At 43.2% G+C, this 17715-nt stretch overlaps 1 protein-coding gene across 1 annotated transcript in view; it reads right to left on the bottom strand.

Moving 5' to 3' along the window:
• Positions 1 to 973: 973 nt before the first annotated feature.
• Positions 974 to 17715, bottom strand: part of LOC126458503 (retinaldehyde-binding protein 1) — a 113561-nt gene continuing 96819 nt past the window's right edge. Inside the window, exons 6-8 of the mRNA XM_050095598.1 lie at positions 9094 to 9204; positions 8363 to 8513; positions 974 to 1146 (exon numbers count right to left, since the gene is read on the bottom strand). Of these exons, the coding sequence (XP_049951555.1) occupies positions 1109 to 1146; positions 8363 to 8513; positions 9094 to 9204 (300 nt within the window). The 3' untranslated portion in view covers positions 974 to 1108. The remainder of the gene's footprint in view (positions 1147 to 8362; positions 8514 to 9093; positions 9205 to 17715) is intronic.

The raw sequence follows: 17715 nt of genomic DNA, 5'->3' as shown, positions 1-17715 counted from the left end.
TGATCATTTTAATAAATCTGGAAATGCTTTTCATTTGTTATCTAAGTGCCCAATGGCAACTTAAATTGCCATCAATTTTCAGGACTTTTACAGTTACATTTAAATAAGGTTCCTCCTGTAAACCTGTCATAAAACAGTTACCTACAACTACTTTTAACTACAACTACTTTTAACTAGAAAATCTACCTTAATAATTCTGGGCACTAATGGGTTAATATTGTAATTGTATTCTTGTAACAGTTGTTGTCCTGTTTTGTGCTATTGGCAGTCAATGGCTACATAACTGTGAAGTTCGTGAACTACCCAAGAGCATAGCAACTGTGGCACTACATTCGCCACAAGAGAAACAGCAAAGAGAAGCATCACTCAGCCCAGTATTCATCAAGCCAACTACTGACCGTATATTCATCAAACTGCCATGAACTCCAAGAGTGAAAATTTGTTTCACGGTGGACGAAAAAGAAATACATTAAAGAGGAAGAATCAATATTAACATATAATTCTTAGGTAGTAATCACGAATAAGTAAAGGAAACTTTAAATGGTGCAACAGGCACTGAACTAATTATAGAACCTGAGTGATAAAAGGAGAACCTCCATATATATTTTAGGGTTTCTGTTTCCTTGGTAGTAACTGAGCCTTGTGTTCTCATTTCTTTCTCATTTCTTCCATTTTGCTCTATCATATTTCCCAAGTACTTGACACTTTCCAGTTGTAACTAGGATCTCACATTTGTTTACATTAAATTCGAAATACCTCCTGAACAACCAACAAGCAGATTTCTACAACTGTGGTCTTCATCAACTGATCCGTCACTGGGAAAAATGTGTCGTATTGATCATGAGTATGTAGAGAAAGTTTAACACTATCACTCAGTTTCTTTGTCGTAGCCTGAGTTTTTTCGACGTGATTTTATCCTATGACTGATGAAAAGGAGAACGTAAAGGACATTTGTGAGGTGAATAGTCATATGTACAAAAGTACTTATATATTTAATGTAGTAATATAAGGAACATCACATTAAAAGGAATGTATAAATTTGTTTGAACACAAAATGAGAAATTCCTGCGCAGGGCCCGATACTGCGGCGGATGTCGCAAGTCACTCGTCACTTGCTGTGCTGCACCAGGCCGTACGAGTTCCACTCTGCAACAGAGAACAGGGACGCTTTCAGAAAATTACCTCTACACACACACACACTAGCTGACACCACAAAGGTTGGCTAGGTTCGGGGAACGACGAAATAAAGTCCCATAACATTTTGGCACGTGAAGAGTAGCACCGAGGCAGATTACAAAGTTATTAGAACTGAATATATAGTGATATCACTTCTACTTTTTGAACAGTCTAATGTGATCCTGTTACATCGATTCTGTGAAACAGAGAACGAACAGTTTCCTTTTCTGTCGATAGCAAACTTTTTAACGAAAGGCATTTTGGAAAAAGCAATCTTAGAAACTGTGAAACATGAACAGGTGAATATCTTAGGGAATAAATGCGAGAAATGCAATCCTTTTAGGTCCCCGACCAAAATTATTAACAATATTGTATAATTAACAAATTAATATTTTTATTTCTATCAAACAAGGAGTGCAGTCGGCATTAACTGTGGCCCATTGCACTCATACGAGTCGGCTTATAGTAGACTTAGAACAGAACGGTATATTTCACAGATATCTGGCACACTCTTAGCGTGTATCTCAGTTTTACCAGATATTTTGCAATGACAATTTTAAGACCATGTAACATACTAATTAGAACAAGACATTACAAATAACACAAACACAAACATGAGTGTTACATTTAAACATATTAGAGGCGCTAATTTCTTCATTAATATGTATACACATAAATCTGTAATTTTTAATTCACTATTATATTATTTTGTCTGTAATATGAACACAGAACAAACTGGAATTCCTTTTCTCGGATATCACATTTAACTATTAGTGATCAAGTGTCACCTGTACTTGGAACTTCTTTCTAAATTCCTTGATATATGGGAGGTACAATAGTACGGAATATAACCACATACGTATCTACGCATTGGTAAAACAAGGAAATCTTATGCAATACATATTTGCAATTCTGAGTTTAGCTGAATTATACGCAGTTTTTCTTCGACATCGTGATTTATCTGTGTGCCTTTTTTATCACATTTCTTATCAGTTGCTTTTCAAAGTGCCTTAAATCCTGGAAAGTAGGAGGGAAACGCTGGCAGAATGAAGTTGTGAGGGCGCGTCATGTGTTGCGACGGGGTTGGTTCAGTCGGTAAGGGTTCCGCCTGCGAAAGGCAGGCTTCTTGATCCGAATCCTGGTCTAGCACACAGATTTAAACTAGCAGGGCTTTTCAGCTTAAATCAGTTTCAGCTATTTTCTAAATTAATCATAATGATTAGTGCCACATTACTTTTTAAGTATGCTTAGCACGAATCCTCAGAAGTTTTGTCGGCCGTCAGGCCAGCTGCTTTCGACTGCTACCTTCACTAACTGGTGGCTGTTTTCATTCCATATACACTCCTGGAAATGGAAAAAAGAACACATTGACACCGGTGTGTCAGACCCACCATACTTGCTCCGAACACTGCGAGAGGGCTGTATAAGCAATGATCACACGCACGGCACAGCGGACACACCAGGAACCGCGGTGTTGGCCGTCGAATGGCGCTAGCTGCGCAGCATTTGTGCACCGCCGCCGTCAGTGTCAGCCAGTTTGCCGTGGCATACGGAGCTCCATCGCAGTCTTTAACACTGGTAGCATGCCGCGACAGCGTGGACGTGAACCGTATGTGCAGTTGACGGACTTTGAGCGAGAGCGTATAGTGGGCATGCGGGAGGCCGGGTGGACGTACCGCCGAATTGCTCAACACGTGGGGCGTGAGGTCTCCACAGTACATCGATGTTGTCGCCAGTGGTCGGCGGAAGGTGCACGCGCCCGTCGACCTGGGACCGGACCGCAGCGACGCACGGATGCACGCCAAGACCGTAGGATCCTACGCAGTGCCGTAGGGGACCGCACCGCCACTTCCCAGCAAATTAGGGACACTGTTGCTCCTGGGGTATCGGCGAGGACCATTCGCAACCATCTCCATGAAGCTGGGCTACGGTCCCGCACACCGTTAGGCCGTCTTCCGCTCACGCCCCAACATCGTGCAGCCCGCCTCCAGTGGTGTCGCGACAGGCGTGAATGGAGGGACGAATGGAGACGTGTCGTCTTCAGCGATGAGAGTCGCTTCTGCCTTGGTGCCAATGATGGTCGTATGCGTGTTTGGTGCCGTGCAGGTGAGCGCCACAATCAGGACTGCATACGACCGAGGCACACAGGGCCAACACCCGGCATCATGGTGTGGGGAGCGATCTCCTACACTGGCCGTACACCACTGGTGATCGCCGAGGGGACACTGAATAGTGCACGGTACATCCAAACCGTCATCGAACCCATCGTTCTACCATTCCTAGACCGGCAAGGGAACTTGCTGGTCCAACAGGACAATGCACGTCCGCATGTATCCCGTGCCACCCAACGTGCTCTAGAAGGTGTAAGTCAACTACCCTGGCCAGCAAGATCTCCGGATCTGTCCCCCATTGAGCATGTTTGGGACTGGATGAAGCGTCGTCTCACGCGGTCTGCACGTCCAGCACGAATGCTGGTCCAACTGAGGCGCCAGGTGGAAATGGCATGGCAAGCCGTTCCACAGGACTACATCCAGCATCTCTACGATCGTCTCCATGGGAGAATAGCAGCCTGCATTGCTGCGAAAGGTGGATATACACTGTACTAGTGCCGACATTGTGCATGCTGTGTTGCCTGTGTCTATGTGCCTGTGGTTCTGTCAGTGTGATCATGTGATGTATCTGACCCCAGGAATGTGTCAATAAAGTTTCCCCTTCCTGGGACAATGAATTCACGGTGTTCTTATTTCAATTTCCAGGAGTGTAGTACATCTGCACACTTGCTACTGCAGCCATGCTTAATATTCTAAATACTGGGAAAGCGTTGCTTAATAGTTATCTCCCAGAATCTTTTCATGCACTATAATTTCACAGAGAGAGAGAGAGAGAGGGGGGGGGGGTCGCTTGAGTGTCGACGTATGGGCAGAAATTGTCGGTGAAACACTCGTAGCGGCCGTACACTTTACCAAGGAGATTAAACGGTGCTGCTTATGACCGCTTTCTGGGTGATGAATTTCCGGCACTGTTGGAGAACGTTACCCTTGCAGAAATACAATAACTGTGGTTTGTGCACGAGGATCCACCACCCTATTTTCTACGAATTGTGTAACAGTAGCTCACCACAACTTTTCATGGGCGACGGATTCGTCGAGGTTGTCCGTTAGCATGTCCTCCCCGTTCATCGAGCCTGAAGCCGTTGTATTTCTGGCTGTGGCGACATTTTTGAGGGATTGGTGTACCCCCAATCCATCGACAATGTCCAGACGTTACAGGAGAATGTGACCAATGAATGTGATGCGATGCAAATGGAGCCATGGTGTATTTGAAGGAGTGTGTGATTCAGTGCAGAGAAGGGATGAAGAATGTGACAGGATGCGTGGTAACCACATGCAACCCTGTCTATGTCGTCTATTATTACGTGGCGTGACAGTGGGGAATGTCAGAACAGATTGTGCCATTTCTCAACAGGTATTGGTTTCTAGACATAATACGTACTAAAGCAACTTGCGTTCTAGTTTTGACCAAACTACGTCCTGTAGGAATATGTAACACTTTTCTTAAACAACCTGTACATAACAGCTTCAGACGTCTGGTTACTGGATGAATACACACTGGATAATTTGCACGCCATGAGCTATGCTGCCTCAGTACATTCAGGGCCTACACAGTTTCTAACTTTATTACTTGACCTGCTATGTTAAGCCTTAAACGCAACATTATACCACTTAATGAGCAGATTATGACGGCATTTTAAATTTTTAAATTCGGTCAATAATTGTATGAAATTCTGAAATTCAGAGTTTTGTTGCCCCTTTAAGCCTTAGATAGGCAACCCGCTACTGAAATTGGGTTTCTCTTTTAGTTGTTTAGTGCCACAGACTGCAATTAGGTACTTCTCAAAAAATGTATATGGAAATCTTCGGTAATATATAAAAAAAGGAGATACTTCTAAGTTTTGTGTTACGAAGTTGACTTTGTATACATGGTTAGTAGTGTTTTAATAACTGGAAATTCATCTGTGTTTCATGTGACCTCCTTGCACCCTAACTGTCTGAGAAGTACTGACAGATGATACGTAGAACGCATCAACCTTTCGTGAAATATTTTAGTCTCTTAATACTCGTAATCCTTGACATATTTGGCCCGTTATGTCCATTTCACTCTGTATACCATTATCCTAACACTACATAGGAAGCCGACAATGGGGTAAAGTCTATAAAACGAATGATGTCTGTAAACTTACTGACATAATAATTCTTGTTAAACACTTTGTGCACATAAATCTCGGAGACTGCCAATTCAGCACAAGGAAGATGTGAACACCTGTGAGAGACTGTTACTAAACGGCTGTGATGACTTGCAAGTTTCTCAGAGTAAACATCAATTAAAGTCGCATTGCAATTTTGTTTCTTCTTATATGTTCAGTGCTTACAGGAAACGTTCAGAGATTAATAGCATGACCTCTACGCGAAACAACACTGCTTGGTAACATTACTCAGCACAAATTACATAAACCGCAAATGGAATATTTTACGTTCCATACTTTTTCTGTCGCCTTGTGACTTCATTTCTGACGCCGATGAATAACTCTAACGATGATGAAGCAGATAGTTGCTAACGAAGTGTGTCACATGTGGTCTTTCTGCTTTTGCGATACACATTCTCAAATAATAGCTCATCTGTATCACTAAACAGCTGATTTTTGCCTGCTGGCAACTAAAATGTCAGTGAAAAGGGACAGTCAAAGGTAATATTTGGTAAACATGAGGACATCGAATCACGGGTCTCTTCCTCTTTAGCACTGCAGCTCTTGATGAGCCACGCCCTCTATTTTATGGTTATCTCCACTATCCGAATATCTCCATTTTGTCAGGTTGATTGAACGTATTTTCAGCCATTTTGTCTCTGGATGTCCTTTTTTTCTAGTGGAAGAGAATTTTGCTTTCATTATTCTCTTGGGCATGCTATCAACTGCCAACCTCGCCAAATGTGGAATAAAATGCATTTCCTGTGATATTATGAATTTAAAAATAACTTGACTTGCATAAAATTCAGTAATTGTTCGTTATATCTTATTTGGCATCGTTAATGCACTTCTCACAGGGTCGCCGATTTTACGCAGGATGTTTCATTGAAATGGTCTCAGTTTATTTATTTTCACTTCTGCTAACGTCCATAATTCTGGCCGAAAAGCGACTGGTTGCGTAGTATACGTAAACAAACCGTCGATATTCCCATATATACCGTACAAGTTTTTTGTAAGGCCTCACGTTCGTACACAAACTGCAGTTAACCAATACACCAGAGTCTGTCATTTGTTTTACCAATAACCGAACCTATGAATTCGTTTTAGCAGACACCATTTTTGTCGAATATTAATGCATTACAATCACAATCAAGTTCATTGTCTTATCGTACAGACTTGCACGCTCCAGAGAGCTAAAACTCGGAAGTGAAAATGATATAGTTCACAGACTTCTTTTTAAGTTTGTATCCTGGTGTCATGTGAGACATAATGACTATTCTTGTCAAACTGAGACAATCAAATGAATGGAAAACTTAATAACAAAATCTGTCTACTGACTTTAAAGAATTTTTAATATGCCTAAGCATATTCCGAACTCACATCTTCATTTGTTATGTAAGAACATTCATTGAGATTTCGACACGCCTAACATAACAAAAAATCTCGATGATAAACCTGTGAGTTCGAAATGTACATTTTCATAAAAAAAGGCTATAAAGACTGTAGATGGACTTTAATACAAAGTTTTCCGTTTGCATATTGACACTTCGCTACGCTTCAGTACTGCCACATATTGTCCCTGCTGTGCGTGTAAATACTAGCTCAGCAGCTGGGCTGGTCCAGTTATGTATTTACTTCAAACTTCAAGTAGTTCATCTCTTCCTCCTCCCTCTTTCCGTCCATAAGATTCCTAACCTCCTCTCTGTCCATCTCCTTCACCCCCTCTCTCCGTTCACCTCCTCCACCCAGACTCTCTGTCCATCTCCTCTTGCCCCTCTCTATCTCCATGTCCTCCTTCTGCTCTCTCTCTCTCTCTCTCTCTCTCTCTCTCTCTCTCTCTGTCAATCTGCACCTCCCCTCTCAGTCCATCTCCTTCTCCCTCCTCTAATTCCATCTCCTCCTCCTCTCTCTTTCTCAGTCTCCTCCTTCCCCTTCTCCCCATGCATCTCCTCCCTCTTCTTTTCTGTGTCCACCTCCTTTTCTCTCCTCTTTCTATCCACCTCTTCTTCTTCCCTTTCTCTGTCCGTTTCTTCCACCTTCATCTGTCTCTTCATCTCCTTCTCCCCCTCTCTCTGCCTATTTCTTCGCCCCCCTGTCTTTGTCCATCTCCTCCTCTTTCCTTTCTCTGCCTTTCTCCACCTCTCCCCTCTCTCTGTGTATTTACCCCTCCCCTATCCCTGACCATCTCCTCCACCTCCTGTCTGTGCCTATCTCTTCGTGCCCCCCCCCTCTCGCTGTCTATGTCCTTCCTCCTCCCCCCCCCCTTCTCTCTCCACGCTATCACGCTCACCTCAATAGCAGGCCTGTAGTTCTTACCCCTACAGTGTTTCTTTCCAGATTCTAATTAATACGTGTACCACATTTGATTGAAATCGTTCCAGAGATTTAGGATGAACTTTTTACCTGTGACTTTGTCCCCAAATGCACATGTCAAATATATTTCACACATATTTAACATATTTCACACGTATTTGTAGGCATAGTTGACCTGTAAGTCAAATAAATTTCGCCATGCAGTTTCATTTTCATACAGCTCAATGTTTATGAAGTCGTATCTCTTGAACTATTTGCTGAAAAATCATGTAATTTTTCAGGTACATTCAGTGGTATATTCGAATACTGTCTGTAAAATGTGTCAAGAATGTTCGTAGTAAAGAAGTAAAAAACTAAAACGTAATTCCTTAAGCGGCAGTTTTTCAGTAAGTGAAACGTGTACCAAGTTTGGTTGAAATCGGTCCTATGTTTTAAAATGAGATAGGGAACATACATACATACATAGGTACATTCAGTTTTGTAATTTGTATGGATTATAATTGATTTCAGTTTTGACACATCTCCAGTACACACACACACACACACACACACACACACACACACACACACACACACACACACTTATTAAAAGTTAATTTAGCTTCACCTGATGTAAAGTAGCAAATGTACCTTTAATTTCATCCGTAATATCACAAATTACTGGGTACCAGTCTTTGCTTGTGTAGTCAATTTTCGGCAGCTTGCCGCCATAGTCCTCAGGAAGGTGGCTGGGGTCGAGGTGCTTGTGCAGTGATTCCATTTTGTCACCGTGGAAGAACATCTGTAACACATATACTGTGTAAAACTGATGTACGTAACATTGGAAGTGCTTTTCATAGCTAAAAAAAGAGTTTCAATTTTTTCTTCTCATTCCTTATTAAAATAAAAGTGCAGAAGAAGATGTGAAAAACTTCTCCTCCAGCGAAACCAAAGTCATGGATAGCAAAAGGGTCGAGTACATAAAGCATCCTTTGATTTCAATTTACCAATTGACATGACGTTGCATTTTGGCAGACTGAACTGAACCTTTTGAAGTTTTAATAAAGAAGGTTTTGGAAATTACTTTATTTACCATTTTATTATCATGGTGAGTTTATGTAACGAGGGCTGTATGAAATGCATAAGACTATTGAAACATACAATCAAAAACACCTCTACAGCTAAAACCAGTGTCCTTCAAATGAGTCTTACAGAATCAGTTATTTCTAGGAACCAATACCATTTTAATTTATTTAATAGTTGCAAAGAATACATTCCTCTCGGACCAAATATTTTACTTTCCATTTATACAATACAGGAGGAAGGATGTGTTTCAGTTTACGTTATAGTTTTCAATATTTATTAATCAACAGCCTCCTTACCCTGTTCCTCAGTTTCTCCCTGATGAACGGCTTAAACATGGCGAACACCATGTTGAAAATGTACGGCTGTTTTACGATGTGCACCTCCTTCAGTCTCAGCGGCATGGCATCCTGTGAACAGTTTTGTCAAAGGTTCAAACGCTTGCGATGACACAGGTCAGATTTTGCTGAAAGTACAATTACAGTCCTGTCTGCAGTTGTGCACAATACACCTTCCACTTTCTTTAAAATGTAGTACACCCACGTCATTACATGCCGTCGCGCTGTAATAGCAGGGTACCAAGGTATGCAGTAAACACAGGACAATAACCTCACTCCACATGCAGCCAAAGTTATGTTAAGAATGGTGAATCGAAAACTGGAGAAGGTAATGGAGGAAAATAGGGCTGGAAGCAGATCGATTTCTGAAGAAATACGATCACAATATTTCTGTATCAAAAGGAGTGATATTGTACATAAGAATAACTGTGAAGGGGAATGTCATACAAACCTCAGCAAGATGTTACCATGTTGCAGTAGTTTTCAGACAGAATAATACACAAAATCCAACTTAAGATAGCACAAGAACTGCCGATACATATAAGGCTAAAACAAAAATTAACCAATTGTGTATTTCATAAGGCGAAAATTCTCTCCAATTTTCCTCTGCAAGAACTACAAGTAAGACGAGTACAAAATTCATTCCTTTCTTTCTTCCTCGCAAACTTTGTAATGTCTCTTAGCAAAACACGTATTATAAGTGGTAAAAAAGGAGATAAGAATAATTGAACTGGATGATAGTAATTGCGTGGACAACGACTGTGTGAATTTTATGTAATAAAGACAAACCATTATGTGCCATGTTTTATACTTGCATAGAATCATGTACCGATTTTTTTTAAAGATAATATCTGTGTCGGCCAGTACTGAAACCGCCACAGACGATACTTATTAAATATCAAACAAAGATGAGAATATGTCACAACGAGTATAAATAGTAGTGACCGAGCATTAATTTCTCTGTCGTCTTCTTGGAGTTACGTGGGTAGGAAGAGCCTGTGACGCTGTATTGTACGCTTGTGTAGCATTCTTTTCTCAAGATTGAGAGAAGGACGCCATTAGGTACTGATTTGTAAAGATGTGTAATAATTTAATCTGTCTAAATGTTTTGAATAGAGTTACTTAGCGAAAACTTGCATTATGATTTGTAATAAGCTTGCCTGGTATTTTATCCCATCCTTTTAAGACATTTTCAGCTATTTACATATTATTCGTGGTGCAGAGGTGCGCTACGAACGAACGAGCCGCTGCCGCGGCGCATTCAAACTGCATTAAATGAAACCAATCACACCGCAAAGAAGCGGACAGGTAATAGTGAACTAAAATTATTTCTTTCAGCTTTCGGAATTGCAGGGCAGAGCAGCAGACTTTATGATGTGTTTTACAGGTGGACGCGGGCTGCAGATGATGTATTATTAACAGTGCAAAAAGGTAATTTCCCTTCATAACATAAAAGAAATCTTGCTGTGCTGTGGTCTGGCAAACATTACAGTAAAAACATCTTTTCCTCTGATGATAGTCTCATGTTTTCGTGTTAGTCGTGGTACTTATTGGCGTTTTACTGTTAACAAAAATCCACTGAAAAATTTTGATGTTGAACAAACATTGCGTACTGTAACATCAGTATTGATAACGAAACAATTTTCAGTAACCTTTTCAATAACTGTAAAGTAAGGAAGATATGTTGAACTTTACAGCGAGTTACAGTAACGAAACAATGTTTCTTTAATAGAAAACCAGAGCCAGAATAATAAGAACATAATATATTTTGTTTTGTTGAAAATTAATGATCCAAGAAAATTCACAGCACAGCATCCCTAAAAAGTAGTTCAGGGCTCTTTCCGTAGCAACATATTTTATCTCATATATTAGTTGTTACGCAAGCAATAACAAAGCAAAGAGACAGCGAAAACTTCCATCCTTCCTAGCTCAAACAAAATGGTTTCTCCCAATCTGTGTGGTCGCGTTGTGAACTGATATTTTAAGGCCGAAAAAGAAGTAAGATGTTGAAAAGATACTGAATAAATACGAAAGACCATGGGCAACAGAAACACACTGTTTTATTTTTATCATATTATGATATGAAACGGCTGTTAAGAAGCGAGTGGTATAAAGTTAACACTGAAATACTGAAGTAAGCTTGAAATTAAATATTATCATACTACCAGAGGTTGAAAATTCCACTTTAGTTGTAACGTTCTTGTATTATCACACGACAGGTTTCGGATTCTTATATGCTCATCTCCAGGTGTCGTAACTGGGTGCTGTGAGCCCCGAGCGCCCTGGTAGACGTGTACAATGCGCGGTGTGCTGCCTATAAGCGCAAACCGTGCATGGAGTGACTACTCCATGTTACTCCATACTCTACACTCGTAGGTAGCACACCGCGCCTCGTACACGTCTACCAGGGCGGTCAGGGCTCACAGCACCCAGTTACGACACCTGAGGATGGGCATATAAGAGCCCGAAACCTGTCGTGTGATAATACAAGAACTTTACAACTGAAGCGGTATTTTCAACCTCTGGTATAATGCTCAGTTGCAGACGTGCCTCCAACAGGATTATTATCCTACTAGTTGATGGTTCAAATGGTTCAAATGGCTCTGAGCACTATGGGACTTAACATCTGTGGTCATCAGTCCCCTAGAACTTAGAACTACTTAAACCTAACTAACCTAAGGACTTCACACACATCCATGCCCGAGGCAGGATTCGAACCTGCGACCGTAGCGGTCGCGCGGTTCCGGACTGAGCGCCTAGAACTGCTAGACCACAGCGGCCGGCTCCTACTAGTTGAGTATCCAGCGTTGCTCCAGGACGTATTCTGTTAGCCTACCTCCCCCCTGTCTTTGTCTATCTTCTTCAGACTTCTCTCTTTCCATCTCCTGCCCCTCTCTCTGACCACTATCCACCACCGAATGCCTATCACTGCCTGTCCCTCTCTCTGTCCATCTCATCCTCTCCCTCTCTCTCTCTCTCTCTCTCTCTGTCCATCTCCTCTTCCCTTTCTCTGCTTATTTCCTCCTTCTTGTCTCTGTGCCCATCTCCTCTCCCACCCTCTGTCAGTCCATCTGTTCCTCTCCCCTCTCTCTCTCCCCATCTACTCCTCTACCCTTCCTTTGTGTCATCTCCTCTGCCCTTTCTCTGTCCATTTCCCCTTCCTCCTCGCTGTGTCGATCTCCTCCCCCCTTATATCTGTGTGCATGTCCTCCTTCCCCTCTCTGTCCATCTCTTCCTTCCCACTTCTCTGTCCACATTATCATCCTTACCCCAACTGGAGGCTGCTGGTCCTTATCCCCACTGTATTTCTTTCCATAGAGTAATACGTACACTCCTGGAAATGGAAAAAAGAACGCATTGACACCGGTGTGTCAGACCCACCATACTTGCTCCGGACACTGCGAGAGGGCTGTACAAGCAATGATCACACGCACGGCACAGCGGACACACCAGGAACCGCGGAGATGGCCGTCGAATGGCGCTAGCGGCGCAGCATTTGTGCACCGCCGCCGTCAGTGTCAGCCAGTTTGCCGTGGCATACGGAGCTCCATCGCAGTCTTTAGCACTGGTAGCATGCCGCGACAGCGTGGACGTGAACCGTATGTGCAGCTGACGGACTTTGAGCGAGGGCGTATAGTGGGCATGCGGGAGGCCGGGTGGACGTACCGCCGAATTGCTCAACACGTGGGGCGTGAGGTCTCCACAGTACATCGATGTTGTCGCCAGTGGTCGGCGGAAGGTGCACGTGCCCGTCGACCTGGGACCGGACCGCAGCGACGCACGGATGCACGCCAAGACCGTAGGATCCTACGCAGTGCCGTAGGGGACCGCACCGCCACTTCCCAGCAAATTAGGGACACTGTTGCTCCTGGGGTATCGGCGAGGACCATTCGCAACCGTCTCCATGAAGCTGGGCCACGGTCCCGCACACCGTTAGGCCGTCTTCCACTCACGCCCCAACATCGTGCAGCCCGCCTCCAGTGGTGTCGCGACAGGCGTGAATGGAGGGACGAATGGAGACGTGTCGTCTTCAGCGATGAGAGTCGCTTCTGCCTTGGTGCCAATGATGGTCGTATGCGTGTTTGGCGCCGTGCAGGTGAGCGCCATAATCAGGACTGCATACGACCGAGGCACACAGGGCCAACACCCGGCATCATGGTGTCGGGAGCGATCTCCTACACTGGCCGTACACCACTGGTGATCGTCGAGGGGACACTGAATAGTGCACGGTACATCCAAACCGTCATCGAACCCATCGTTCTACCATTCCTAGACCGGCAAGGGAACTTGCTGTTCCAACAGGACAATGCACGTCCGCATGTATCCCGTGCCACCCAACGTGCTCTAGAAGGTGTAAGTCAACTACCCTGGCCAGCAAGATCTCCGGATCTGTCCCCCATTGAGCATGTTTGGGACTGGATGAAGCGTCGTCTCACGCGGTCTGCACGTCCAGCACGAACGCTGGTCCAACTGAGGCGCCAGGTGGAAATGGCATGGCAAGCCGTTCCACAGGACTACATCCAGCATCTCTACGATCGTCTCCATGGGAGAATAGCAGCCTGCATTGCTGCGAAAGGTGGATATACACTGTACTAGTGCCGACATTGTGCATGCTGTGTTGCCTGTGTCTATGTGCCTGTGGTTCTGTCAGTGTGATCATGTGATGTATCTGACCCCAGGAATGTGTCAATAAAGTTTCCCCTTCCTGGGACAATGAATTCACGGTGTTCTTATTTCAATTTCCAGGAGTGTATATTGCATTTGGTTGAAATAGATCCAGGGGTATAGCATTTCATCCGTGGCTTTGGGAGAATACGTTTCACTGATATTTAACATACTTCACGCATATTGGTACATGTACTTTACCCGTATCTGTAGCGAATTTCGTCCTGCAATTCTCATTTCCCGCAGCCCAATCTCTATGACGCGTCATGTCTCCTGAACAACTGTCGTACAATGATATCATTTTGCAACTACATTCGGTGGTAAGTTGGGAGTAAAGACGTAATAAATTAAAACAGCGTGCATGATGCGGCAGTTTTCTCACATTTCAGGGTTTGTGACGCCATAGCTCGTGAACTATGTGTCGTACAATGACATAATTTTGTAGGCTCATTCAGTGGCATACGTGAATACTACCTGCAAAATGTGTCCTGAATAAATTTAGCAGTAATGAAGCAATCAATTGCAACGTCAGCCCTGATGCGGCAGTTTTACTGTAGGAACAGGGATGACGTTGTAGCGATGAATTTTTTTCTTTTCATTATTTTGTGGGTTTAGTCAACGAGAAGAAGTTTGCTAAGGTTTTAAATTATGTTGGTTCCAAGTCACTAAGTGCTCTCATTCTCAAATACTGGATGAATAAACACTGCGAATTCGCGAGTCGTGAGATACACTACTTTTTCATCCCCACCCCCGCTCCTTTGATAGGTAGGTAGTTCTTAGCTCCCCAGCGATTCTCTCCACACAGTAAGTGATACGTGTAATAAATTTGATTGAAATCGGTCCAGTGGTTTAGGCGGAGATGTGGAACACACACCCACCGACACACACACACACACACACACATATATATATATATATATATATATATATATATATATATATATATATATATATATATATATATATATATATACACGAAGGAGTCTCGTGTGGATTCCTTGAGCCTCTACTACTCATAATTGAAGGTCAGAACTGCGCGTGATATTGTTCAGTGTGCGGCGTCTTTTGTAGCTTTTCTTGCACAAGTCGTACTGACAAATCCAGCAGCTAGAGATTTCCTTTTTCTCCGCCGCTTGTCCATCTATTTGGTAGACACTGATAATTAAGGGCAATAAGCCATATACTATTTGATAATTATTTTGTTTTTTCCTTCCGTGGCGAGTCGTCTTTTTTTATCCCAAACTAGGCGGCCTTGGAACACGGAAATAGTATGATGACAGGTTTCGGCGTCTTATCAAGTCATCATCAGATGATTTACACACTAACTCGTCAAATTAACATGCGAGGACAGATTAGAATAAAGAATTCATATCGCTACAATCGCCGTGTACCCTAAAAGAGAAAAACGACGTCTGTAATTTGTCTGTGGAATGAGGTCAGTCAGTTCGGTATGCATTGATATTCCAGCTATTCTTTTTAGTGTCTGCAGGGAGCAGATGAAAAACAGGCCGCCATTTGCCTACAGCCGGCCGGAGTGGCCGAGCGGTTCTAGGCGCTACAGTCCGGAACCGCGCGACCGCTACGGTCGCAGGTTCGAATCCTGCCTCGGGTATGGATGTGTGTGATCTCCTTAGGTTAGTTAGGTTTAAGCAGTTCTAAGTTCTAGGGGACTGATGACCTCAAATGTTAAGTCCCATAGTGCTTAGAGCCATTTGAACCTTCGTGGAGAATCAGAGTTATATCCTGTAAGACAACTGGCCTATAACACCAGAAATATGTTTTTCCGACGATGACATGTTACAGACAGATCAGACAAAAGAAAAACAGTGCCATGTGTCATGTCTACTTCACAGGAAAATACAGCAACAAAAGGCGGATGTAGGACGGACAAGAGAGCAACTAATCCGCTTCACTGCCTCTGGAAACGAGAAATAACGGAGGAATAAAGCCAGACTGTTTCTAGAAACCAACCCCTCGGCTGTGCTGTGACTAAGCCTCATCTCCGCAATATTCTTTGTTCCAGCAGTCCTAGTCCACTAAAGCAGACAACACAATTTCAGTGATGTGTCGAAGGGAAGAAAGAGGCAATAGCGCATGCCGAACTATAAAGACGGCGGCTGCTGGGTCGTGCCTGTGTAGCTCAGTTGGTTATCACTATCCGCGAAAGTCAAGGTTCCAGGTTCTGTTCTCCATCTGGCCCGCTGTTTTTACCTGCCAGTAACTTAAAAAATAGAGCACACTCCATTGCAGACTGAACGGTTATTTCTGGATCTGATGTTCGTTTATCCGTCCTATGCAAGCGTAATTATGGAGAGATAGCTCGAAACGTATTGAATGTTCTATAATTTAACTTTGTAAGTTCAAGTTTGAGACAGATGTTCGCTTATATTATGCACAAATTGTACGATAATGTTCTTGTCCAAATACTGCAGTTAAGAAATGAGCCAACAAAGCCACGTGCAAGTACGAGAACCCCGCTCTGGACATGTTATCTATATCTGCATTTATACTCCGCAAGCAAGCTGAGGTGTGCGGCGGAGGGTACTTCTTATAAACCCTTTCCTCTCCCTCTTCCCTGTTCCGACCGCGACAGGCGCTTGTCGTTAAATCTCTGTATTAGCTCTGATTTCTCGAATTTCCTCGTGGTGGTCATTTCACGTGACATATTCAGAAGGCAGGTACGCCCTCGTAATTTCAGTAGTTAACTTATCCGTGATGCATAAAGCCTCTCTCCTAGCCTCTGCTAACATAGTTTGTAGAGCATCTCCGTAAGGCCCCGCGCACCGACTGAACGATCAACTGTCGAAACACACCAATCTTCGTTGGATGTCTATCTATCGTGTTAACTGAACCTTCTAAGGATCCAAAACTGACGAAGAATACTCAAGAATTGGTCGAACAAATGTTGTGTAAGCCATTTCTTTCGTGATTGAAATACATTTCCAACTATTTGTTTTATGTAGTCCTAGATATGTTACCCTAGTTATTGTTTCTAGCGATTTTCATTAATAGTGATACTGCACGGTAGTGAATTTCTTCTCCTATACAGGGTGGTCCATTGATCGTGACCGGGTCAAATATCTCACGAAATAAGCGTCAAACGAAAAAATTACAAAGGACTAAACTTGTCTAGATTGAAGGGGCAAACCAGATGGCGCCATGGTTGGCCCGCTAGGTGGCGCTGCCATAGGTCAAACGGATATCAACTGCGTTTTTTTTAAATAGGAACTTCCATTTTTTATTACATATTCCTGTAGTACGTAAAGAAATATGAATGTTTTAGTTGGACCACTTTTTTCGCTTTGTGATAAATGGCACTGTAATAGTCACGAACATATGGCTCACAATTTTAGACGAACGGTTGGTCACAAGTAGGTTTTTTAAATTAAAATACAGAACGTAGGTACGTTTGAACATCTTATTTCGGTTGTTCCCTTTTGATACATGTACCTTTGTGAACTTTTCAGGTCTGAGAACGCATGCTGTTACAGCGTGATTGCCTGTAAATACCACATTAATGCAATAAATGCTCAAAATGATGTCCGTCAGCCGGCCGGAGTGGCCGTGCGGTTCTAGGCGCTACAGTCTGGAGCTGAGCGACCGCTACGGTCGCAGGTTCGAATCCTGCCTCGGTCATGGATGTGTGTGATGCCCTTAGGTTAGTTAGGTTTAATTAGTTCTAAGTTCTAGGCGACTGATGACCTCAGAGATTAAGTCGCATAGTGCTCAGAGCCATTTGAACCATTTGATGTCCGTCAATCTCAATGCATTTGGCAATACGTATAACGACATTCCTCTCAACAGCGAGTAGTTCGCCTTCCGTAATGTTCGCACATGCATTGACAATGCGCTGACGCATGTTGTCAGGTGTTTTCGGTGGAACACGGTGGCAAACATCCTTTAACTTTCCCCACGGAA

The sequence above is a fragment of the Schistocerca serialis genome, chromosome 2 (genome assembly GCF_023864345.2).
Source record: "Schistocerca serialis cubense isolate TAMUIC-IGC-003099 chromosome 2, iqSchSeri2.2, whole genome shotgun sequence".
Classification (NCBI taxonomy): Eukaryota; Metazoa; Arthropoda; class Insecta; order Orthoptera; family Acrididae; genus Schistocerca; species Schistocerca serialis.
This window is presented reverse-complemented; position numbering and strand designations above follow the sequence as displayed.